This window comes from Opisthocomus hoazin, chromosome 6 (assembly GCF_030867145.1).
Source record: "Opisthocomus hoazin isolate bOpiHoa1 chromosome 6, bOpiHoa1.hap1, whole genome shotgun sequence".
NCBI lineage: Eukaryota > Metazoa > Chordata > Aves > Opisthocomiformes > Opisthocomidae > Opisthocomus > Opisthocomus hoazin.
Genome location: NC_134419.1, coordinates 4928106 through 4954468, shown reverse-complemented (window position 1 = coordinate 4954468; position 26363 = coordinate 4928106). Strand labels below are relative to the sequence as shown.

At 42.4% G+C, this 26363-nt stretch overlaps 2 protein-coding genes and 1 long non-coding RNA gene across 7 annotated transcripts in view; 1 reads left to right on the top strand and 2 right to left on the bottom strand.

The window, feature by feature from the left end:
- Positions 1 to 15643, top strand: part of LOC142361769 (uncharacterized) — a 23175-nt gene extending 7532 nt beyond the window's left edge. Inside the window, exons 3-4 of one of the 3 annotated variants that reach the window (XR_012764377.1) lie at positions 8413 to 8762; positions 15319 to 15643. This is a non-coding gene — a long non-coding RNA (uncharacterized LOC142361769). Of the gene's footprint in view, positions 1 to 4715; positions 5168 to 8412; positions 8763 to 9522; positions 10244 to 15318 lie in introns of those variants that run through there. The other 2 variants (XR_012764376.1, XR_012764375.1) reach the window with 2 other exon arrangements.
- TACSTD2 (tumor associated calcium signal transducer 2) lies at positions 750 to 2648 on the bottom strand. Its single transcript, XM_009932974.2, has one exon. It carries the CDS (start codon positions 2646 to 2648, stop codon positions 1749 to 1751), a length of 900 nt encoding a protein of 299 aa, XP_009931276.2. The 3' UTR covers positions 750 to 1748.
- Positions 9129 to 26363, bottom strand: MYSM1 (Myb like, SWIRM and MPN domains 1). Of its 3 annotated transcripts, none has more exons than XM_075424380.1 (20): positions 26256 to 26363; positions 24537 to 24612; positions 24266 to 24336; positions 23138 to 23215; positions 22974 to 23000; positions 22410 to 22488; positions 21596 to 21694; positions 20254 to 21017; positions 17909 to 18039; positions 16630 to 16733; positions 15637 to 15714; positions 14430 to 14518; positions 14049 to 14103; positions 13914 to 13964; positions 13331 to 13405; positions 12855 to 13043; positions 12490 to 12622; positions 10429 to 10534; positions 10248 to 10305; positions 9129 to 9404 (listed from the first exon to the last, which is right to left on the bottom strand). In XM_075424380.1, exons 1-20 carry the CDS (start codon positions 26324 to 26326, stop codon positions 9240 to 9242), a joined length of 2499 nt encoding a protein of 832 aa, XP_075280495.1. In that variant the 5' UTR covers positions 26327 to 26363; the 3' UTR covers positions 9129 to 9239. The 3 variants fall into 3 exon arrangements, with proteins under 3 accessions (XP_075280495.1, XP_075280496.1, XP_075280497.1); XM_075424381.1 differs by having other exon boundaries at positions 10248 to 10302; XM_075424382.1 differs by lacking the exon at positions 13914 to 13964.

Below are 26363 nucleotides of genomic sequence, written 5' to 3'. Positions count from 1 at the left end.
CTGCAAAATTGTGTGGGCTAAGTTCTGCATTTTCCTATGACTTAGCAAAATTCAGCTTAGCTACTAAATTCTCACTTCATCTTCTATCAGTACTAATATATATACATGACTGAAAAACAACCTGCTTGGACGTGTTGCTGTAAGCCACATCATGAATTACAGACCCTGCTCTAAAACTTTTTTCATGTATTGATACTGCTGATGCAATTGCATAAAAATCTTATTTTTTGGAAACATGATGCATCCATGCCATTCTAGGTATCCAAAGCCCAAATTTTTCCAGCAAGTAAGTGAATGAGAATGAGGTTAAATGGAAATGGTGTGTGTTGAGCCAGAAAATATTAAACAAATACTCTTCCCCACCCCCCACCCCCCAACCAGCAAGTCGCTTCCTCTTCTAAAATAAACAAAGGCAGAAACAGAATGAAAGCATCTTCGCTTTTTTCCTGGTATCCTATTCATTCAGTAGAGTCAGAGATGCATATTTAATAGTTTTGCCCTAGAAGTAGCACATTACTGACTGTTATTTGAATTACAAACTAGTAACGTGTAAACTAATTAACAGAACAAAAGAGCTGACCCTGCTGCAGTGCCTATGTGTAGCGGTTTCATTTTGAGCGTAAGCAGATTAGACTGATGGGACGTCAGACATCCATACACTGTACCGAGAATATAACTGCCAATATTTCAACATTTAACAACTAGCATTATTTTCTTAAACATGTCCTTCATGGTGGATGTGACCTCCCAAACAAGGAATGCAGCAGAGGAGGAGGTAGCAAAGAAGTCCAGTTGTAGCATCTTGGCCAAATTCCAGCTTCAGTAATTACACTTTGCTCTTAAATTCCTCCCGCAGCTCTACTAGAATAAAGCTCTTTTTCAGTTTGTCCTGAAGCATTGTGTAGTATTTCTGTGAAGCTGTACAACACTGAAAAATATCTCTTCCCATTAAAATTGCAAGGGGAATTTGGGTAGACAGAAAGCTATTACCCAGAGTTTGAGTTTGGGCAGAACACCAAGGTTAACTTACACTTGTGTTGGGAACAAGGGAACTTTGCTGACTAGGAGTGGCAGCCCCTTGCTAAAGAGCACAAGTGGGAATAGCTTGCTGCGCTGCCTGAATACAAACTTGGAAATTTGGGATCTCCGCATCTGGAAAGGACCACAGGGCTGTTTCCTAACAAATGACTCTGTGTAAAAGCCTCTGCTGCTGTAGTGTATCTTATCACAACCTTATTTGGTTATTTAGTAATATTTATGAAATTATTTGTTGACTAAAAATGTTCCAGAAACTTAAGAAAACCCCAAAAATAAACCCACATTGAAAAAAAGAAGTCTTTACCAACAGAAAAGCAGCTACATAACCCAACGATGCCAAGGCAAGTATTTGAGTTTCAGTAAGTAGATACAGCAAGAACTGTTCAAAGCGTATTTCGGCAACCTGAACCAGGCCTGCAGTACTACTGAGAGCGCTCTGTGTTATGCTCAATAGACAGCCGTGACAGTTTTCTTAGCCTCGAGTGGGACTCATTTAAAATATTTAGGTAACAGACTCCCAAATTAGTTTATACCCAAACCCAAAAAGTCATTCTTATTAAAGTAGAATAATTCAGACAGTCACTGTACAAATTCCTGTAGAAAGGAAAAAACCCTCTCCAAATCCATCCACATACATGAAGTCTGTTTGCTGTTTGTATTTTGTGCCTTTTTTTTTTTTTTGTTCCTTCCTGTTGTCGCCTTTTTTCAGATCAGGGAAGCTGTAAGCTTGGTGCTCTTGTTTCGCCCATCTCTTTAACCTCAGCTTTCTTGTATTCTCTTGCCCACAGCCAGCTCAGAATAACCAGCACGTGACGCCAAAGCCAGCAGTCAGTATCACCACTGCCACCAGCAATCATTTGTCTCACGCGTAACTCGGGTGGCTTTTTGGCAATGTAGTAAATCCGTAGTTTTTCAATATCCAGAGCATCTCCACTGGCAGTCAGTGTGCTGTTAGAATGAAATAGGGAGTTGTCTTCTGTATCTTCTCCAAAGTAAGAGGCTGCATCGGCTGTATCTACATGACACTGAGATTTCTCATTCTGGTTCAGGCAGATCTGGATAAATGGGGAATCATACTGAATGGCTGCAATGTACTTGGGGTGCAGTTTGCACTGGCTCTCAGACGGATGTTTCGGGGCGTTTGCTACATCGGGAACATCAAAGGCACTGGACCTTTTTTTGTGCTTGATCTCAATGTAGATCCAGCTTGTTCTAACCCCTTCACCGCAACTCGGGCGTTTGTCACCCTTTTCAGTTCTTCTTACTGCAGGAGTGTTCACACCCCAGCAAATACTGGTTTGATCGCACTGCCTGGCTTTGAAGACACCACTGTCCTCGCAGTCTGGATTGTAAATGCTGTCATTATCCAACAGTGCACAGGGACGGGCCCAGAAGTGCTTCTCCTTCAGGGGGATCATCTCTGCCTTCATCAGCAAGCATTCTGAAGTCAGCATTGAACAGTCTGCCTTGTGATTTGAACCTGCCAGTGTGCAGGTGCAGTTCCCAGATGCGCCCTGGGCACACTTGTTGGTCGCACAGGTAGAGTTGCTCTGCACTGATGAAGCTACCGCCAGCATCAAACCCAGCAAAACCCCAAAGAGATGCTCCATACTGCAGGTGCAAAGCGTGGATAGAGTCCCGAGTGACAGCAGCCAACACCTGAAGCTTTCATCCATTCACGGAGTCTACTCGTTTCTACACGCTGGTGTGCTGCTCCCTTTATCAAGATTCAAATCCAACCCACCAAACAGGTTCTTCCTCCACAGCTGGCATCTCGGACCCAAATCCTGGAGGAGGCAACAAGCTGCGCTTCCATCTATTCCTTCTCGGGGAGCGGCACCGATGCCTGCCATCCCTCTGACTCGGTGAAGAAACAACAGCAAAGAGACAAAAGCCAACCTGAAGCACAGCTGCTACCTTGGGCTTCCCTTATGGATGAAGGCACCAGCAGGTTGCCCTTTTCCTTCTTTAGACTCGTTATGGACTGTGTAAATGCACGTTTAAGGAACTTCTCCCTTTTCTGTTGGAAGAAATCCTACTCCTCTGCTTCCATCGTGGTTTTTTCCTGCCTCTTCGCTCACACAGCTTCTCTATCATTCCACTGTCTCAATTCTTAGCAGTTATGGACTTCCTCCTTTCTACTTTCACGTATTTATAGAATACAGCCTTTTGGAGTTTTACGTATGCTGCCTGGAGCAGCTGCCAGTTCAGGAGGAACTGTTCGTCAGTTTGTTTGTCAGATTGATGGCTGCTCTCCTACTTGCAGAGCACAAGCACAGTCTCATCATCCAGCACGGAAAGCTTCTCTCCCCGCTTTCCTTTGGCACATACTTATCCCAAGGCAGCACTAGGAATGATGATTTTCATGCTTGCATTACCCTTACAAAGTTGTTAGCCATTTCTGAAGAAATTTGTCAGTTTGAACTTCGAGTAATGCCTTTCGCAGTACACTCCAGTAGCTCCCATGTGCCCTAATGATCTACAAAGCATGAGTTACCATTTCCTTGTGTTTTGGCAGCTGCTGAAAGGTATTTTCCCGTTTGCATTAAGCAAGTCCCATTCATCTGATTTGTCAAACACTGTCAGACACTTTATAAATTATTTTGGGACCAGTAATGACCACAGAACGGTGTATGTGCTGTTTTCCCACCCACCCAGGTTGCACACTGCCTTGCAGCCAGCTCCTTTACCTGAGCTGCTGTTTCCCCGAGGGCCTGCCCTGCTCCAAATCAATGCCAGCCGGGCTGCTTGCAGCGATGCCTTCTGTCCGTGTGAGCAGTGGGCAGCCACCCTGGGTGCCAGTGAGTATTTATAACACAGGATAGGTTTAAAATTAGAGCTCCAGAGGTAAATACCCACTGCCACTAGAGAAGGGCACAGTCTAGAGCCGACCGATTTCTAAATAAGCCACAAACACACGCTACTTGAGGGAGCAAAGATGAGACAAGCTCTTCAAATCATTGCTGGCTCCTTTATAGCTCATTATGACACCTCTCCATTTCCCCTTCCTTCAGATAAAGATAACTGTAGTCACTTTCTTAGAAAATAGAGATCTACAGTTAAAATGATTATAAAAATTGCTAGGTATTTCAAGTTGTCACACTGACAATTCTTTGGTAATAGTTCAGTAACTTTTCCCATTTCTAATTCCTAACGTCATTTACCTACAGTAATCCGTTTTAAAATTTCACGTCCCTCCTTCAAAGTCAAAATCCATTTAACTGTCACCTACATACTCACACGTTGTCTTAATTTTATTTCACTTTATGAACTTCCGAGAGAGTAGGTTTTGCTTTTCTTCTCCCTGGAGAACAGAGCCTCAACTGCTGTAAACTTACAGCTCACAACCGGCTTCCGCGAAGCGATGGCAATTTCTGTATGGCTGAGCTGCGCTGCCCTTGCGCTTAGAAAGCGCCCTATGGACGGGCAGTAACAGGACTTTTTGGTAAATAGTAGTTTGCTTTTATGATGATTAGCCTGGTCTCAGCCTTACGTTATCATCTGAGAGTCTCCCCTTCTTACAGACGCTTCCAGTGAAGCAGAGTAAAAGGGGATTGTTGAAAGTAATACATGGAAGAAGAACCCTAGGTAACGAGACGGCATCATCTGCCTTTCCTGCTGGTGGAACATTCTCATTGCTGTCACCTTAATTAAAAACATTGTCTCTTCCCTCACAGGCGGCCAGAAGCATGACAACAGTTTTAGAAAAGACCCATCACCAAGCAAGAAGTGTGGAGCAGTGGCAAGAGAAGGGCAAAGGCAGCATAATTTAAGGTTTCCCCAACAGCCGCATCAATTGCCAAAATAAAAGTGTGGTTTTCCATTCACTTTTTTGCACTGGTGGATTTCTCCCTCTACAAAGGAGGAGAGAACAGACTTATTTTAATGACAAAAGTATTTCCAAACATCTATATATGTATATATATTTGTATATACATAAAAATGTATATGTAATGCCTCTGTAACACTAAAAAAATAAAAAGTATTATTTCCTTAATCCATGCTAAGCTGTAATGGCACTACAAGAGTTAATTAAGTAGAACAGCAGGCTGTAGAAGGAATAATCCTGTAGGAAATGTGGAGTGCATTCTTTCTTCAGTGATTTCTGCTTCCATGGAAACAATTTCTCAGCGCAATTCTAAATCTTATAAAAATAGGGCACTAGGTCTATGTAAAACAGCAAGACGTTTCCAATTAAACAACCAGAACGCTTTTATCTAGGCCATTAAATACTTTGTTCGGTATCAAACACGATTAGGATGTTCACTGGGCTGTTACGGACCCGCTACTCACCGTGCGCAGCTCTGTGGGGCCGGGGGCAGTCACCCTACACGCACCCCGTGTCCCTCGCCGCCTCCGTGGGTGCGCAGCGACTGCACCGGGCAGCTCTGCGCTGCGCTCCGCACGTGGTACTGCAGCCCTGCGGTGCCCAGCAGGCCAAACCCTCCACCAGCACAGCAGGAATGGTCATCTGGCTCCTGCTCCTGGCAGAAACAGAGCTGGGACCCACGCACTTGCAGCAAATTCAGGTCATCAATTATTTGCAACACAATTTGGTGATCACCTTCAAAATTCGCTGGAGGTGCCTGTGAAGACGAAGCCCTTGGGTTACTTCAGTGGTCCTACAGCCAGGATTATCTGTGAAAACCCTGTGCTGAGCACTGCTCTGCGCCTCCTGGCATCCCTGCCACAAAGCACCGCTGGATCATTCGCTGAGGGAGGCCAAAGCGGAGGGCTGGTGAGAACAAATGGAGGAAACAAATCCATGCCAAGGTACGCGGCTGCTGCTCACGGGATGTCAGCACGAGCCAGAAGTTCACACGCCCTCGTGAGAACGGTTTGCTCTTCCTTCAAACCCTTTTTTCGTATCGGCTGTGGCAACGCTCCCTCTAGCGGCATTGCACTCGGCTGAATCCCTGTGTTAGTGACCTGGCCTAAGTACCAGGTCTCAGGCTCAAGAGCAGAGAAGCTACTACAGATGTAGAACGCATCTTTCAAGGTACCACGCAGATACGGTCTCTAGTAGTAGAGGTCTCTAGTAGACTAGGTCTCTAGCCTCTTGTATGCCATCAGCCAGGACCAGCAAAGCAGCTAGTCAAAGGAAAAAAGTGCTTAATAGCAGTGGCAACAGCGTTCATGTCTTATTTAGCTGGTTTGGGGTTTTGCTCTTTTTATTTGTTTGTTTTCCTCAACTGATTTGTTCTTGGAAAGTTACTTATTTAAAAAAAAAAAACCCACGGGCTTTGCCCTCCCCTCCCCTGGAACACCAGGCTGGGATAGCACAGCTTGACTCGGGCAACAAGTGCCCAGAGAGGATGACGTGCCAGAAGTTACATCGCAGGGGCCAGGGGGTTGGGTTGGTTGGTTGGTTGGTTTCCAACCTGTTGACTCTTCCCATTTAAATCGTATCATTCTACTCGCTACGCAACCCTCTCCCATCTCCTGAGCAACAGCCTGGCAAGGCACCCCCGCTGGTCTTACATGCTATTTCTCTGTGTCAGTCCATAACAGGTCCACCAGAACAAAGGTGGCATAAAAAGAATTGCTGGAGGGGGAAAAAAACCCCTAAAATTTCCAAGCAGCAACATGTAATGCCTTGTAGGCGTTTGGTAGCAGAATAGGTCGTATTTTATCTTCTCAGAAGTACGCACCTTCCACAGAACCACAGAATGGTTTGGGTCAGAAGGGACCTTTAAAGATCATCTAGTCCAACCTCCCTGCCATAAGCAGGGACACCTTCCACTAGACCAGGTTGCTCAAAACCCCATCCAACCTGACCTTGAACCTTCCAAACTCATATTATTAACCACACAGTCAAATTAAGTTATGAAAAGTAGGTTAAGTATTTTCTTAATTGGCTCCTGCCAACAGAGTTACTACTTAGCACTACAGATGTGGTGTTTCCAATTCACATACACCACTGCCTGACAACACTGGCCTCTGATGGTGTTAGCAGTCATATTTCCTCCCACACCACCCTGCTAGTAAACTGAGAAAACCCAGAGTTTGTGTGTGCATGTCAAAGGCTCAGTACTGCACTCTGTCCTCTTCTCAAGAGACACACGGCTTCAGCAAGATGTTGTACTCAAAACTTCCCTTATGCGACATCGCTGTTCAATCCAATTAATACAACTGTATTACTTTAACTCATTTTAATCATTAAACAGAGAAGCAGCCCCAACACATCGTTACCACTGCTTGGGTAACACTGACACCCACCCTTAAACAGCTGGAAACAGACTGCAGGTGGACAAAGAACATCAGCTACTTCATGTCGCTGTTACACAAGAGATTCCCCGCTCTCTTCCTACAGACCAGAACTGAGCACAGCTTTCAGTATGGACATTTATGCTGTGTGGTTTTTCTAGAGTAACCTATGCAAAACTGCAAAAGAATCCCTCATGCTGGGAATGGCTTCTCACCACGAGTGCAGCTGGAACTAGACTGCCAGCAAGCCATGCCACGGTTTTAGTTCGGAAGTCCCCAAGGTGAGGTTTCAGCATGCAGGCAGACCGAGGCAGCGCGCCTTCTGCGGATGGATACTCCGAGCCTGCAGGCTGTGCAGAGCAGCGGGAGCTCAAGCTGTGCACCAGCACATCTCAGCGCAGGCGAGGAGAGCACAGAACCTTCACCCGTATTTTTAAGTCCGTAGCACTTGAGTCTGCGCTGGGAGAATCACCGAGCACCAAGGGCTCCCCTTTCCATGTGATCAGGTTCTGCACCTTCCGCGTAGCGACAGAAAGGGACTGGCGTTTCACGAGGCGTGACAACAAAGCAGCTTTAACTTCCTGTACAGGAGGTCCCTCCTTGGGATGCAACTCTGCAATTTTAAAGCTTTTCAAACTCTTTATACAAATGAAAAGCTGAAGTTAAAAATGTAAACACATAAAATCTTAAAATTCCATTTATGTTATGTAGAACTAGATATATACACACATATATATGTTTTTAAAAGAATGGAGTCCATTCTCATCTCTCTAAACTCAAGGTCTTGCTTGCTTCATGTTTCCAAATGTATTTTAGACCTCTCTGAGAAACTGCCCAAGATAAATCTGTGTAAATAGTAATACCTGTATACATAAAGTTTCCTCATGATTTAGAAAGCAAAATTTAAAGCACATTTTTTCTATAAAGATTCACAGTGATATAGCTCATGAAACATCTCCAAGTTGCAATCAAGAAATTTCTCAGTCAATCTGCTTATGACTAATTTATCTGGATATATACTTGTATGAAATGATAGCTGAAGAACGGATACAAAACAGTCCGTTTTCTTACTGAACTGCACATTATAGAGAAGACTCTGAATATAAAAGTTATTTTTTGTTTTTTCCTCTTTAAAAAGACAAATGCTTTTCTGCTTGTTGCCCTCAGTTTGCCATCAATCGAGAGCTCGTTTCCACAGGAAACAGCGGCACTTAGAAGGGGACAAATCACAACGATCTGGCAGAACAACACTGTATCTCCCCGCAGAATGGAAGACCAGAAAGACTGCAACGTGTAGTAGGACAGGAGTTAGCATTTCCACTGGAAACAAGCACAACTACTACTGAGAAGTCATGAAAACTGGCCAGCTTTTCCTCCCCAAATACAGAAGCCAGGCAGCAAAGAGGATGCCAAGCAGCTGCCTGACCACAGGGGTCAGTGGGCAGGGGGAAATCAGACGATGCATTCAACCACAGCTGAATACAACTTCTGACTGGACACCAGGAAAGCCGAAATCGGTGAGCTACAAAATTTTCATTTCGGTTAAGTTGTAAGCTTCTCTTTTGTGAATTCATTCAAACATAATCTCTAAAGCATTAAGGGACAAATTCATTCCGAGTTCGATGTGTGCCTATAGATAAAAAAGAAGAGAAAACTCCCAAACTGATGCAGTTGGGAGAGGACACCCCCCCCCTGCCCCGCTGCCTGAGGCACAGCACCCTCGCCAGGCTGTCCCCTGCCCCAGTGCCAGGCTGGCAGTCACTCAGCTGGTTCTGTGGCACTCGTTCTTTGCCCAGTGTTAGCATTAAGCATTCCTCCTGTAGTTGGGTCACACCCATCAGGAGTTCTTCAAAGCATGTTTAAACCACAACGATGACACTGGATTCTGTAACCGTTACTATTGAAATGGATAATAATTCTGAAAGAGCTGACATAGTGGGGAGGGGGGGAAGAAAATAAAATCAAAATTCCGTAGTTTTGTTCCGTTAAAGCCGTCACGCTGGCAATTCATTTGAACATTCATTCTCATTTTCTTCGGCATTACTCTTGTTCTCACTCTTGGACGTGGAAAGGAATAAGTTCTCTATCTGAGTCAAGAACTCCTCAGCAATGAAGCAGTTTGTCACCTTGCCCAAAGTCTTCCTCATGCACTCCAAAAGCTAGTCAAAAAGAAAAGAAAAATTATTTTTTTGAATTGTCATTTTTTTTCCTGAGTTTATTTTTTTCCCCTGTTCTAGCTGGTAAGTATTCCAAAGGGATTTTTATTTATTTATTTAGGATCAACACTACAGAAAGCGTTCGACAGTACAATATAAATGCTGGAAAGGAACAGTCACTCAGCAACACACGGGTGATTTAAACCCAATTCTTTGAAACCAATTACACAGCAGCTAAACTCAAGAGTATTCTGCCAACTCAGTTTTAGATTTAAGCAAAATCACGTTGAGAATAAAAAAAATTAGATGCGGGTAATCATTGCGTACGTGTTTTCTGTTTATGTCTTTTGCTTTGGGCAGATTTTCTGTCTTGTTTGCGCAATTAATGTTAGAGCTGTAGCGATTCAGAACCTCACAGCAATGACTATGCTGACTGGAAAAACGAAAGTTCCCACTTCTGCACAACAAACACGGCAGAGCACGACTCTGCTGATGGAACAAAGGACCAGGAAGCCCAGATCTTCTCTGGAAATGCACGCGGTTCTCGATACCAGAAGCATACAACGTGCTGAGAAAAGACACGATTAATTGGGTGTTTTTCCCTCTCTAAACTAAGGCTACAACTTGGTATCTGCACGTAACCGCGGTCTCCAGCTCTCTCAAGGGAGCATCCTTATTTTCATGGTGTTTGTAAGTTAATCAGCTGTGCTGTAGAAGTCATTCATTGTGATTAGTCTACATCTCTGATGTGTAAAAATGCAACTTCAGGTGAATTCTGATGATACGAAACAGATTTGTATTTAAAAACACATTTAAAATAAAAAAAGCCAACAGAAGAAAACTTACTTTCTGCAAACAAGTCAGGTCAGAATCTCTATGAAAAATTTTATCCATGGGGACACTGCTGTTGGAAGAAAAACAAATAGTAGTGCTCTAGAAAGCAGACCCACGTCATTATTGAAACATCAATAATAAACATGCAAAAATTCTAAATCAGCTATTCTTCGCAAGAGCAGCAGACACATACCTATGGCAGAACCTGTATTTTTCAATTATCCATCTCGTTTTTTCAAATATTAATTCCCACTGAGGTTCCTCCAACATCTGCTGTACTTCAAACTTGTAGGGCAGGCCTGCAATCGATTGAACATCGTTATTCAGTGTTTCTAGTGCACCTAACTTTTCTAGTTTTAGGTGCAATCCCTTCCTGCCCCATAACTGTTTATGATTTATTACTGACTGCAGAAGCTGGCAGTCCTGGTACTGGCCAACAGTAAGGAGGTTACAGGACAACTACGCCGTATTTTGGATTCCAAATGTAATTTTGGTGAGAGTAGGGAACAAACCGGTTGTTCTTCCTGCCCTCACCAATCCCTCATGCCATAAAGAAGCACACAGAAACCTACAACATAACAGAAAAATGGTGAAATGAATGGAGTTTTTATAAGTTAGTACCACTTTTCTAGTAGATCTCTCTAAGATCTACCTGATTATTCAGTGAATAAAAAAGAGTGTGTTTTTCATGTATGAACTGGCTGAGAAGTGGCTGACCATTGTTCTTGACTTCAGGGCAATTTTGCTCCTGAAGGAAGAGATTTTTCTAGTTCATCGCAGGTGGGGGAAGGGGAATTTGGAAAGTATTATGAAGAAACACCAGAAAATTACTTGCAGAACACAATTCAGTTACCAAAAATCGGGGAGAAAAAGAGACTGTAAATTTCAGTAAGTCCTTAAAAAAAAAAGCACCTTTCCAAGATCATAAGAATTTAATGAAATGAAAAGTGTGCCTTCCAGCTAGACCTCAGAAGAAGTTGGAAAGAAAGGAATAAATACAATTTTCTCTTTAAACACACCTCAAACGTGAAGAGTGTTCAGCACAGAATGCATTTCCAAGAGTAGGAATTATACAGAAATACTGATGGCTCATATGACATTCCAATTTGTGTTCATCTGCACCAGCCTTTAGCGCTACTGCCACGGTGTAACTTTTCTAAAGAGCTAGAGGAGATACCATCTTGTAAAAAGTTGATTTCCCGAGATGAACATAAACACGAAGTCCTCTCAGACAGAAAATGTATGTGACCAAAAAAACGTCTGCTTCTAAGGGCAGATAAAAGTTGGGAAGCATTTTATCTGCGTGGGGAAAGAGGACAGACCCACGGTACTATCAGGATGGCAAAGAGGAAAGCCTGCCTCCCCCAGGAGTGCATCTGCAGGCAGGCGTCTGCCCTGCCTGCTTCCACAGGAAAAAACAGAGCGGGGACTGCTGGCTCACACGGCCTCTGCTACTGCCTCGCCAAGAGAAAAATGGAAACCTTGGGGTCTGGGTGCAAAAATCAGGACTTAAACAGGGGGAGGGAGGAGGCAGCTGCTACCATAACCATATACCGTTATCACAGGAATTTTTCTCAATTAACATCAGCCAACGAGCAGGAGATCTGATCATCCCTTGAAATACCACAATTTTTATATGATATGTTCTTAATTATTCAAGAAAGGAAAACACCCCATTTTCATGAAATGCCAATGATATTTTCAATCAAGAATTTGTTCTCTTCGCTTGGGATTCAGGCCAGCACAGCATTTCATCTTTCATGTCTTGTGTTTTCCCGGACAGCTCCCAAGTTCGAGCCTTTGACCTTCTGAGTGTTAAGTTACTCAAACACGGATTTTTGGCTGCTACAGCAGCCAATTCTTTGCTACTACAAATACTCAATCGGAGAAGCTGTTTGGAATTTCGTAATGCAGCAAAATATCAGTATCAGTGCGAAACAGTTCCTCAGCTGTTCATATGGATACTGTGCGTAAGTAACAGCAAGCCTCATCCCAACCCTTTAATTTCTTTCATGGACTGTGGGAGATACCAACACAGAAGAACAATCTTCTATCTGTTTATACCTGTGTATTCCTGTCGTGACAGCACGGACTATTTGCAGCATTACTCTAAGTGAAATTCCTGGTTTTGCACAAAAGTTACTAACACAAATACATAAATATTTGTCTCTCAAGCTCAAAAATGGACATTTTCCCCCTTAGTATCCACAAGGAAAAGAAAAATTAAGACCATGGATAAATCATCGGTACTTACGGTAGGAACCGTCTGAACTGATCTCATCGCTAATTACGAGACAAGTAATCTGAGAATATGGAAGAGGATTATTTCGGTTGTAAGGACTTATAATCATTCCAATGAACATGGCACCGCCCCTGGAGAAATAACTCTAAAGAAAACAGAAACACACAACAAAATCCCATGTAGAAGAAATACAACCTTTTTCACAACAGCATTCTGAAATTAAAAAAAAAAAACAGAGTTGATGTAAATTTATGAACGAACTTATTTAAGAGGCATTAGAGCACTAATGTGCCTTAACATTGCAAACACCAGGGAAGTTTTCGGGTTATTGGCTTTTTCGCCATTTCTTTCTTCCCGATGTAGGGACCAGCAAGTACCTGGTATTTAGCCTGCGTGTCGATGTCTCGGATGGAGGGGTTGGGGTCGAAGGCCGGGTGGGAATGGTACCACCCGATAACCCGGTACCCTCGGGCAGCCAGCGTTTCCGAGGCCTGCGTCTGTGACACGGGGTCCATCTCGCACTGCAGTCCTGTACTGAGACTATTGCACGGCTCTGCTGCACAAACCTGTCAAAAAAGTCTCCAGATGGATAAATGCAAGAAATCTCCATCAGTTAAATAAAGTTTAAAGACTTTTAAGAGTCAAATACCAGATCTTCCTTCCCCATGACAGAGCTGACAGGCCAACACTTGCCTCACTTTACTTAAGTAACTTAAATATATTTACTGTAGTCTTGAGATGTTAAGAGTTGTGTTTAAGTAGTTGCCCTTCAGAAATAACATTTACATCTATTCAAATTATACATATTATCGTAAGTTTTAATACTTTAGAGAAAACATGAAAAGACACTTACTTCTACAACTTTATCAGCTTCAGAGTATCTTCCACCTAGCAGCCCTATTACTTCTGCCATAGACACATGAGAGTGCTAGAATGATATTAAACAATTATTAAAGTTCAAGTTGTATCATTTCTCCTAGTTTTGATCTGCACGCAGCAGAATACATTGGCTTCGCAGCTACACATCAGTAACTTCTCAACGACATTCAGGAGGAAGACTTAGGACAGCTAAAGACTCTCAAACACCCAATGTTTCAATTTAAAAGAAACAGAAGAGATCATGTTTGCTTATTATATACACGTGTGTATATAGTGCATTGGTGTAACACTTCCCTTCACAACGCAACGCTAGCTTCAAAACACAAAGGCTGTGCAGTGCCTGCAGCGCTGCGCAGTGCTGAACAACTGCACCAATTCTGGTACAACCGTTTGTTGTTCAGAAACCCCCTTTTCCGAAGGAAAAGACGTTACCGCAAGTACTCTATTCCTCAATCTTCTTACGTTGCCCATTGAAAAAAAAAAAAAAAAAAGGCAACAAACCAGAAAAACACAACTTATACATCGTAGCTTTTTGAAAGATAAAACTTAATCCTCACCAAATCCATTATTAAAAGTGCTTCACAAGACACTTTCACCTGAAAAGGTTCCTGAAATGATAAACGCTTTAATGAGTACCAGAAAAGCAACGTAAGTAATGAAGTGTTCTTGATTATTCACTCACAGGTACATACCTGCTTCTCTTCAGTGAATAAACAGCACGGTATCAGCTGAAAGGGATCAAAGGAACTATAAAATGAAAGAAAATTTCTCTAAAGATGTAGGACAGTCAGGAAACTTCTCAAGTTTCCCTCTGTCTCCTTGGCAGAGGAGGAATAACCTTGTTTTCTTTACCGGATTTTCTCCACATCCCACATTAGCATGACTTCCATCAAATACAGAAACCTCACTACCCACACTCGCGAATTTCAACTCAAAACACTGGAAATGCACACATCACCTTGCAGATCATAATACAGATTAATGACTTGCAGCATTCCAGTCTCACACTACCCAAGAGATTTGTTTGATTTCCAGAAGATCTATGCTTGAACATGATGTGCATCAAATAATACCTTTTTATTTGTCTTGAACCTTTAGAAGATTTTGCAGGTTTCAGTTTTTCTTCCTCTCTTCTTCTTGCCAATTCTTCAGCAGACAGATGCTAAAAAATTTAAAGGAAAAAAAAAAAAAATCTGCCTTCAGTGCTCTTTCAGTCGTGATTCCAAAACCAGCCCAGAATAAACTCCTGACACCAGTGTCCTCTCAATACGCCATCAATTTTTGCGTGTTACAGGACTACTCAAGACAGAGGGCAGCTGCCATAGCAGAACGAAGCAGCGCGACAGTCCTGACAACCAGAGGTCTACTCCACAAGATGCCCGATGACAGAACTCTTACATTCCTCAAGTCAATCAAATTCAGTGAAATCACAGCCCGTATCGCAATCCACACACAAATGCAAGTGTGCTAACTAAGGAGAAAACCTGCCACCACAATCCATGGCCAGAATTTATCGTGACACCTCGTTAGCGATAAGTGTTTCTAAACTTGATTTCAATCCAAACACGTATTTTGCAGAAGTGTTAGCATTATTAACCACAGTTACTCAAAAATAGGTATGGCATTATAATGTTATGGAAGTAATTGTTACAGATACTTATTACCAAAGCTTGCAAATTTAAGTGTTTTTCAAGAAAAAGAGAACATTTACAGTTCTTCCCTTTTTGCATGCTTTGAAATTGTACAAATGGACAATGGGTATTTCCTTTCCAAGTCTTCTATAAAATACTTAAAACTCATATGAATTTTTCTAAGCACTTCCTAAGCCACAGTATTTCTGGGGATATTGCTAGTAGCAGAATTAATATTAGGCACTCATATCACCTGCCTGCATTATAACCACAAAGAAACCATACAGGACTGAAAAAAATTAAATCTTTTTCTCCTATCCCCTCCTGCCAGCTTTAGGAAGGCAGTTAACTGAAAACAAAGGGTCACGAAGTCTCCTGCAAGACAAGGTAAAGAGCGTAACAGGCACAGAACCCTGCAGAGCCATACATGCTCCCAACACGCACACCTTCAGAAACTCCAAAGTACAGCTGTATTTATCAGCAGGTTGAAGATGCAACGGCTGCTACGCTATTCTCAAATTACTGCTTCCACAGAGAGGTTAAGTACCTGTTACACAACTGCTTCCCTTGTATATCCGATATAACACCACCTGCTAGCAATTCGCAAGAATTCAGTCTGTAAGGAAAGCTGAAAAGACAGCAGGGTTACCTCAAACGTCTGTCCTTCCAGATCCTTTGCATCACACCAGTTTCCCCACGGATCTCGCACTCGTCGTCTTCTTGTACGCTGCAGCAAGCAAACCAACGTGAGTCAAGCATCTCGCTCCCGAAACAACCGCCTTTCCTTCACTTCCTCAGCCTCTCGACAAGAGCACTGTCCAAAAAGTCGCGTCCACATGAGTGTTACTAACACCATAGCATGTTTCCAGAAAAGAAAGTGAACACCCTGGAGTTCTGTAGAATTAAGTAGTTCACAATCTGTCATGAAATACCATCGGTGAAGTTTCCAGTTTTTAAGGCTGTACACCAGAACACCTGGTTGATGCTCCATGGATCACCAACATCTGACAGCAACAGTGCATTATTATCCAGCTCTGAATTATAGCTCAGACAACAGAAAAAGCTGTAAGCCCAGTATATTTACATCCAGTGTATGCTACAGTTCTTTATGCTTCAATTTATTTTTTTTAGCGGGATTGATTTAGTTTTCCTCTCATCAACTGATTAATTTCACTATGAAGTACTTACAAAATGCTACATTAAATGTGAATATGAAAATTAAATCTGGCAAGCCTTGGTAATTTATGCAATTATAAATGATTTACTACTAAATGTGTGCATAAGGCTCTCAGTAAGTCACGTCATCTACCTGGTATACCTAACAGTTAAAATGCAAGCAACTTAATCACACGCCAGCAATACACTCTGCTATCTTCTGGCTAATTCAGGCTCATACATTACGGAGAGGTGCGGAGGAAGGGGTTAGGGCTGCAGGGAAAAGACTGAACCACCACCGTACTTAAGTACCTGAACAGAAATGAAACGCGTAAGACAGCAGAAGTTAGGGCAGGCACCTGTCAGTTAGACTGACACTCGGATCACAGGGCAGAGAAACCATGCCCTAGCTTGAAAATGAAGACAGAAGAGTCTTTCTCCATGCTGCATGCTTTTTGCCGTCCCCACCCCCCTCACCGAAGCGTACCATGGACTGCAAGCGCTGAGCGAGCTGGTACGCTTCCACTGTGTCCTTGCCTTCTTTGGAGCGCGTTTTATCAGCTGGCTGGGGTCGGTTGTAGACAGCCTGTTCTGCAGGATACGGAAGAGAGATACGCTGTACTTCAGTACAGTATGAAGCCACTTATCTCTGGTACAGAGCCAAGAATGATGTAGAGAAGTGGGAATGACAGATGCCATAAGGAAAAAAGCAACAACGAAAAAAAAACCCACAGCGAAAAGACATCTCTCGATGGTCATATTACTGATTATATAGCCCTCTCCCACTGCCACAGCATTGTTAAGACAAGAACACCTCCTTCCTTACTGTTAATTTATTTCAGACAAAGTGTATTTACAGGCCATTCCTCCTCTCCTAGGTGACTGTCATTCAGCTTTGGACCAAAATCAATCCAGAGAGACTGAACCGACAGTAACTTACAGGTGTATATAATTTAAACATGTCACCTAATTCTAACATTTGAATTTTGTAAAAGATAGCCCTGAGAATGAAGCCATTGGTATTTATTTAGGATACAGTTCTAACTCAGTACAGGAAAAGAAACAGTAACTTGAATTCTGTCTTGGAGGGAGGGCAGAATTCCAGATACAGCAGGTATCAGGGGAAAAAAAAAAAAAAATCCAACACTGGACACAAAGAAAAGCACGCACAAAAAAATCCCACTCCACCAACTGGTGTGCAGTAAGCATAAGGGGAGGCGGGGGGTGGAAGAAAAAGTCTTTTGTGTAAAACCAAAAATCCATAATCCTGTAAGCAGAGTACAAAGTCCTCTAGATGTTCAAAGGCCGTGAGAGACAATCTGCTCAGAAGGTCCTTCCCAGCAAGGGCTAACGTGGATCCTCCCGTGTGAGCAGTGCATCCCGGCATTCAGCAGCCCTTCAGCATTTAACACCAGCACCGCTACAGCCACATAGGTTGAACACGACTATATTGAACACAGGCCAAACAAATATTCTCTTCTACAGAAATTAAATGTAACAACAGTTACTGTTTAAGACATTAAGTGTACAGAGAAGGTGGAAGTTTATCCACAGGGATGCTTGATTTCAGTTAAGTGCAGTCATCCACACTTCAGTGAAGTGAACTTCAGACTCTCCTTCTCAAGACTCATCTACCAACCTTAAGTTCAGCCTTCGCATGAAAGCATTCATTTTAATAAAAAAAGTGGACAGTCAACAATAGATGTGTTCAGCAAGAACTGATTAGAATTTAAGCTCTGAAATGATTCAAATAAAAATCTCTTTACCACAGCCAAAGTTAATCGCTCCTATTAATTCCAGGTATGTGTGGATCCGTCCAATGCAGTTAACATCACCGCAGTTCTTAAGGCCTGGACGTACTGAAGTCTTATTCAGGTATTTGGGTTTACATCTCCCCCTAAAATAAAGAATAGCACATAGTCAAATAGCAAAACAAATTCTGGGAGGAGGAAGGAGTTGTGTGACTTCAGCTGAGGTTAGGACAAGCCACTGAGTTGTTTTTTCCTTCTGCGACCCACGCACTACACACCACTATGCAGGGCAATCACAGCAAAAATATAAATTTCACAAAACACATACAGTTTATTTTAGGGTTATTTATACACAGAATCAGAGAACGGTAGAGGTTGCAAAGGACCTCTGTGGGTCATCTAGTCCAACCCGCTGCCGAAGCAGGGTCACCTACAGCAGGCTGCACAGGACCTTGTCCAGGCGGGTCTTGAATATCTCCAAAGAAGGAGACTCCACAACCTCCCTGGGCAGCCTGGGCCAGGGCTCCGTCACCCTCAGAGGGAAGAAGTTCTTCCTCGGGTTCAGGTGGAACTTCCTCTGCTTCAGTTTGTGCCCACTGCCCCTTGTCCTGTCACTGGGCACCGCTGAATAGAGTCTGACCCCATCCTCCTGACACCCACCCCTGAGATATTTGTAAGCATTTATAAGGTCCCCTCTCAGCCATACTTATTCAGAGTGAAACTTCTGTTCCATGTGTTAAAATAAACTCTTCAGCACGACTGGTGCCAGGAAGCAATGAATTGCTCAGAAGTACTATGATACTGTTAAACTGATATAAGAACACCTGCATTAGATTAGTTTAAGTAGCTCATATAATCGCAGGCTTCCTCGGTGTAATAAATAACCCTGGTTTCATTCTCTATGCACTTATTACTTGCTTTTAAACTGATACTGCATTGTTTCAGTTCAACACATCTCTGGTATGCAATTTTAGAGTTTCTTTGCACCTAGAATAAACTGTCAATACACCAGACAAGTGAATGAGAACAGAGTTAAACTCGGCAATTCCTTCTACTTAAAAGCAAGCCAACCAACACAGCAAGCACACAGAACAAAACCATTAACAGAACAAACTGTATAGTGAGCCTGCTACCACAAATCACTGAAGTTCCTTACACTGGTTCTTTGGAGATGGAATATAAAATATTCACATGCACAAGCACTACTCCAAATTGACTCTTAATTTGAAGTATTTTTGGCCAACGTTATTTACTCTAACACAGACTATTTATTCTAGCTGCCCGTCTATAAAGGCAGCACTCCAATGCTACAGACCTTCATTACAGAATTCATTTAATCAGTTATTTTGAGGGACCATTTATTAAAATCATATATGCATTCCTAAACATAGGATGACAAAAACTGGAAGTAAATAACATAACCAAAATGGATGCAGCTTGTTCTGATATAGGACACTCGTTTTCGTAATGTTTCAATGTATTTTCATTGCTTAGCTTCCAGAATGTGTCGCAGCTTTACCCAGCAGCTGGCAACTCAGCACTAGACAGCCGCTCGCTCACCCCTCCCCTTCCCCCGCAGCGCCGTGGGGAGGAGAAACGGACAAAAGGGGAAACCCATGGGTTGAGATAAAGACAGTTTAGTAACACAACAAAGTAAACACTAATGTGAATACTACTACTACTACTACTAACAGTAATAATAACGATAATAATGAATACGCAAAAGAAACTATACATAATACAGTCTTTCTCATCGCCCAATGACGGATTCTCAGTCAGTCCCTGAACAGCGATCACAGAACCCATAAAATTGTGAACTTCATAAAACCCACAAAAAAGACCGAACTCCCGGCCAAGAGAGGATACAAACCCACAGAGAAGAGAAACGCTGATGGCTTCCTCCTGCCCTGCCAACCCCCATTCGTAAAATGAGCATGACGTCCATGGTACGGAATATGTCCGTTGGCCAGCCTGGCTACCTGCCTGCCTGTGCTCCCTCCCAGCTCCTGCACACCTGCTCATTAGCTGAATAAGAAAAACTGGAAAAAAGTCCTCGATTTCATAGCAACAACTGAAAACATCGGTGTTATCAACGTTAAACACAGCAGCTCCCGAGAGGAAAATTAACTCCATCCCAGCCAAAACCAGGACAGTATGCCAGGAAAAAAATACTGGGAAGATGCAAAAGAAGCATTAATAATCAGTGCTGTTCACTGGCAATCTTTACAATGCTACCGTAAAATTAATTTTACTCTTTTCAGAAGCCAGCTATTGGTACTACGTACTGGTTTAACTACAGCAATGCAGGACATAAGTCATCTTAATCACTTATTTCAGTAAATGAAATTAATGCATCTTACCATTGATCCAAAATATAATTCCTAATTTTCAAATAACGCTCTGGTGTTTTGGCCTGGCGTCCTTCAAAAAATTCAGGAATAGCTTGCTTTTCTTCTTCCAGAATGATGCTTCTGTCCACCTCCACTTCTTGATCAGGTGGCTTCAGCTCCTCTGCTTCTTCCTGATGATCTTCATCCACTCGGCAGAGAGAAGGAAAAAGCAATCCATTACCAGCCAGGTCTCTCTGTTCCTCACTGCGCTCCTGATCAGTTACTTCTCTAGTACCATGAGATGTTACTAGTCTGCCTTCTTCAGTTTTCTCAATAAAATTATTGTATTGCTGGTAATTTAAGTTCACAGATTTATCACCGTTCAGGTGCTGAGAACATGTTGCTGCAACACCTGGAATTACTAATGCATCCACTGTATCTTGCTTGGTAAGTTGAGGATCTTCTTCAGGTGAAGAAATTACAGAATTGTGTCTAACAGATGAGAAAGCACATTCCATTCCCTTTGTTTCTTCAGCTGGACTTTTTGAAACAACAGACAATTCAGATTTTCCAGTTTCTTGCTGCAAGGTAGGAGAAAGTAGTTCATCCATGTCATCAGTTATGTCTACTTCTTCATCATCTGACAGCTTTTCGATTTTCACTGCATTCAGGTTGGGGTCTACACGGCCTCTCAAGTTTCCAGACGACCACGCTTCTACCCTTATCCCATCTTCAATGGGAAGACTACTACCACATTGACTTTGCTCTTCTTTTTCAGAGTCATCATTTTTTGCCTTCGGAAAATATAAAATACTTTTAGGAGTAAAAAACAAATCAACCCCCTCTGCCTTCCAAATAGTCAGAACTATTTTATTTGAACAGCAGACATTCTGAAGTGTTTCTTCCTCATCTTACCCTTTTAATACATTTTTTTAATCCATTGCAATTGACTTTTCCACAGCATTATAGGTATACTTCTAGCCCTTCAAGTGTAAATTAATACGTATTTCTGTCCAAAAAACCCAACAGACAATAGTAATGTCTTCTTAAATGCCCCCTAAGTCTCAAATGAGGATAAAGCTGGAACAGCTGTATAGGGGAAAACAAGTATTTTCAGACTAGCAACCAACAGTATAAGATACTACAATTACACTACATTTATTGTGTACTAGCAATAAAAACACTGAAGTCACTCCAGGAATTTGAAATATTTAAGTCTGCAAATAAGCATATCCCACTTTTCTGAATATGGGAATGAACAGAGTGTGTAATTTAACAGCAGTACCCTGAAAAGACGGATTAAAAGCAAGCTACACGTACAACAGCATACTTGTCAAACAGCCTTTTTGCTAACTAGAGACACTCCGTTTACCTTGTTCTTAAAATACTGCCGAGCGTAGCTCTTTACTTGTAGGACAGTACGACTTCCAATCAACTTGGCAATTTTTGTCCACCGGCGGCCAAATTTCACCTAGTACAACAAAGTACATTTAAGTTACCCAAACTCTAACATTCCAGACATTGCACTTTATGTGCCAAAAGAGTTTAAAAGCCTCAGTTATTCATTACAAATGCACAAACAATATAGCAAACCAATGGTTAAGAACCTCGCTACTCACATTCTATCTAGAAGAAAAATGCATCCAACAGTAAGTTACTGCTGTTCTTCTTAACTAGAGGATCTTCTTCACCCAATTCAGGCACGCTGTAAATTATGCTGCCCACTAATTCAAGGAATCGTACTGAAATTCAGTTGTACTTGGCGAAGCAAACCCTATTACATTCAGCACCGTGCAACCATATAATCTCTAAAAACCTTGCAATTGTAGTTAAAGGATTTCACTTTATTAGCAGTTTTGCCTTAAGCACGTTACACTTCCTGTAGTTAACTACAGCATCATAATTGTACAATTCATAAAGCTGTATATTTGAGATATTTTGTGATCTCTAATTGTAATCAGCCTCACCTGACCAAAATCTGGTAAACAAAGCCATTTTGGAAGATTCATCAATATAAATCCGATTTATCACTACACTCTTAGTAGATGGCAATTATTTTTAGTATATTAGAAGTACAAACGCAGAAGCAGATAAATGTAACGTGCTTATTTATATAAATTATTTTTTGTTACTTAAGATGAACTAATGACTTCTATTCAAAAGATTATGTACATAAACAAACTTACCAGTCCTTGCTCAAACAGTTCTTTTTCTTCTGATGTCCACTTTAGTGAGCAGCTAGCTGATTTTGTAGGTGATCGCACCCTGGGAAAATAGTAAACAGAGCTAGTGCTTTCTTAAAAATATATATTCTCAAATCCCAGTAACTGAGGGCAACTTCTGACAGGAGGACTACTCCCCACCTTCTGTAAAACTCAAGGTATTATTTTAAACATGAATGCAGCTGATAAATAAAACATCAAGAACCACGTCAGCTTCTCCATCACAAAGGAAGATTCAAGGCAACACAACATCCATCAGTAACTAATGCTACAGAAATACATAGAAGCAGTAAACAGAGAAGTTCAGGCAAGAGAGCCAATCAGAATTAACAAGCGTTTTTTTCATAAGGACCACTGTGCTACAAAAAACAAACTTGTTTACTGCAGGCCTATTACTACACAGAACAGTATTTATTTGCATTGAAAGGACTCTTAAATATCTTTTTTTTTCCTAAATAACGTCCAGTAACTTGACAAAAATCAGATGCCACACTTAAAAATGCAACTCAATCATTAAAATGTACGTACATAACTTTTCCAGTTTTCTTATGTGGGCTGCAAATAAAAAACAAAGTGAAAATTAAAATTAATAATTGTGCTGGTGTTGCATATCTCAGCAAAATAATCTCATTTTGGAAGGACTTTACATTTCTTCTCCTCTAACTGAGAATTCCTCCCAGAACACAGCTTACCTTTTCATAGATCTTTTCTCCACTTCCTTTTGATTGAGCCATATTTTTTCAGAAAGTGATTTATTAGATAAATAGTATCTGAAATAGTTACTAAGTAAGTTTTCAAAGCATCAGAGATATTTGTACTTGTGAGAATACTAATGATCATATGAATTATACTGGTTCATAATTATTCAGTTGTAGAAGCAGACACTGCACTGCCTTCAAAACTGAAATACACAATTTCACACACTCCTACTAGTTTAATGCACAAGAAAGTGACGTTTGACTTCTGAACTCCCATGCTCACTTTGCTTGTAGCAAACGAGGTATCCTGTTTCTACAACAGCATTTTTCTTCTGTGACTTAGAAAACATACTAAAGCAATTTTCATTGTACTGATAATTTCACATTAAGCCTCAATAATTCACTCTATTAGGAAAATTTTAATTGCTTTATTTTCTTGTTCCTCTGTTACTGTATATTACTATGCTCAATTACAAAAAGAACATGAAAATAAATTAGCCCATGATTACCATTGCTATTAACTACTTAGTCTGTGAGGTCAACTTACGTCAGAAATGCTACTACTGGTAAGACTATTTCAGCCAACACTGCTAAAAAAAAAAAAAAAAAAGAGGAAAAAGAAGGGGGGAAAAAAAAAAGGCAGCAGCTGTACCTTCCTGTTTTCATCTTGCATGCTGGCAGAAGTATGAATGTAGCCAGACAAAATCAGACAGTAAACCAGTTCAAATGAAGAACAATTCAGTAAAAAGAACGAGCTACTTTCAGCCACTTCAGCTGTTTCACCAGGTTCACCACGAAGCCACACCAATGGCTGCGTCAGCACAATGCTGGAGGTTGCACTGAACAAGCAGCTGAAGTGGGGATGGATATTGCTAGTTTTGGTGCCAATGCCAGCTGAAATACAACAAGCTTTGGAGTAATTTTCTGAGAATCAGAAGCACCAAAGGAAGCTGCAGATATCTAGATGACAATTCAGGGGTCCTCCTTGATTTCTGCAATCTGCCTACAAGATAACAGTGCTTCAGTCACCGTCACAAGAAAAGATTTGTCCCGTTCCTTTGGAAACAGGAAGTTTTTTATTGTTCTACAGGAAAACATACACGAAAATCAGCGAAAGGATACTCTTCTTCCAGCAACATCTTCTCAATGACTGCCCTGTTTTCTTCACTAATGCTGCTGTCCAATGTCCATGGCTGCAAACAATACAAATGTTTTAATATTTGAATCCCATCATGCTGTTACTTGAGTATCAAGAATATGTAACAGTTAATAAAAGTAAACAAAAAGCACTGGTTAAAACCGTAAAAAAACATGTACATGGAGGGAAGAGAATGGAGAAAGCAGAAGTTCTGATAACCTTGCTAGAAGTACCATTCATTTAAAATGTACTTACGAGACTGTTATCAGTCCTCCAAGATGAATCAAGATAGTGATCCTGCAGCAAGCCTGAAGCTGTGTTTTCATGATCTCTGAAAAAGATTCCAGAGTTCAAAACAATGCAGACATATTCAAACAAAATGAATGCTATCAGAGCTAAAATAATGGTAGTAAATAACAAAAACATTAACAGAAAATGACAGAATTAGATGCTAAAGTTAAAATCATATACGGCAGACTATTACATAATGTTACTCTCTTCTAATATTCCATTAGACATAGCATAACCCCCCCTCAGTAACTCATCTTTCTTAGTAATCTCAGTAGCAACTCCTCACCTAGCTCATTGTAGAGTGTATACGATACCAGTGAAACCCTGAATAGTAAAAATTCTCTTCCAGAAAAACTGAAAGCAGGAGGGACCATGAAAAATATACCCAAGTGAAAGGAGACAGAATTTTATGGACAGTTAAAACCCTGTATTTTTAATACTAATTTAATTTCAGTATTAAAAGTGTAATTGAGTTGTATTACCTTCACTTAAAATTTCTCCATCTTTCCTCAAATAAGGTAAAAACATACCCTTTATAAAGAAAAAACGGTTTTCCTCCTGAGCGAAACTGATACTTACACAAGGTTTAATAGAATCCTATCATACAGAATTGTGAGTGCTCTTAAGGACTTCATCCAGATTATGCTTGATCTTGTCTTCAAATAACTTACTACTTTTACAAATGTTACTGATTAATGTAATTCATCAACATTCTGCAGCATAAAATCGCCTTATTAATTCACGTAATTTTTTTTGCCATTCTTTGCTTCCAGAACATTCAGACTTTTCCAGAGACTAATTAGCCCTATATTCCTTGCGATGCTACTGAAATTAAATTCACCTGCTATTCTGAACTGCTGAATCACAAATCACAACTGCTTTGTGCCAGCAGTTCAAACATCTCTTTACAGGTAAGGATAAATCCTCACGTACAGCCATAAACCAATATAACTCCTGCTGGTTTTGAAGCACATGAAGAAACGGGTTGGATCAACAGCCCCCTTTGCCCAGTGTTCCGTCTCCAGCAGCGGCAGACGCTGCTCCGGGACAGCAGGCCAGCCCGGCCAGCCTGGCACAACCCTCCCACACGGTCCCCGCCGCCGGCTCCGCAGCGCCAGCGCTGCTGCCCGTTCACCCCAGCACCCGTTTACAGATCCCCCGCCCGCCAATGTGCCGAATCGGTTTTCCGGCCCTCCCCGCCTCCAGTTTTCCGAACCCACCCCCCAGTTCACCACCGCTTATGCAACACCGCACCTCCCGCCCGTGCAGTTTGAAGGGGTCTCCCCGCAGCCCCACCACCCAGCTCACGTCCCGCCGGCTCCCGTGACAGCCGCTCCGCACCCGCCTCGCCTCAGCGACCCCGCAGCCCCCTCCCCGCGCCCCGCCCGGCGACGCTCAACACCGGCGCTCCCCGCCCCACCGGCCCTCAATGAGACTCCAAGGTCTCTCCCCTGAGGCGCCCAATGGCGGGAAGCACCGGCGGCGGCCGAAGCCCCGGGCGAGCGCGGCCCTGCCCGGCAGCCCCCCTCAGCCAGCGGCACCGCCCGCGGCTCCGAGGACGCTCCCGCCGCCTCCTCACGCAAAGCCGGGCCGCCGCGGCCCCACAAACCCTGCCCGCGGCGGGGAAGAGACGCGCTCCCCCGAGCGGCAGTGTCGCCGGTCCGCGACACGGCCCTCACTCACCCCGGCGCCGCCTCTCCCGGCACCGCCGCCGGGTCCCCTTCGACGTCCACCTCCAGCTCCTCCGCCGCCATGACACCGGCCCCGCCGCTCTCGCGAGAAAAGGCGGGA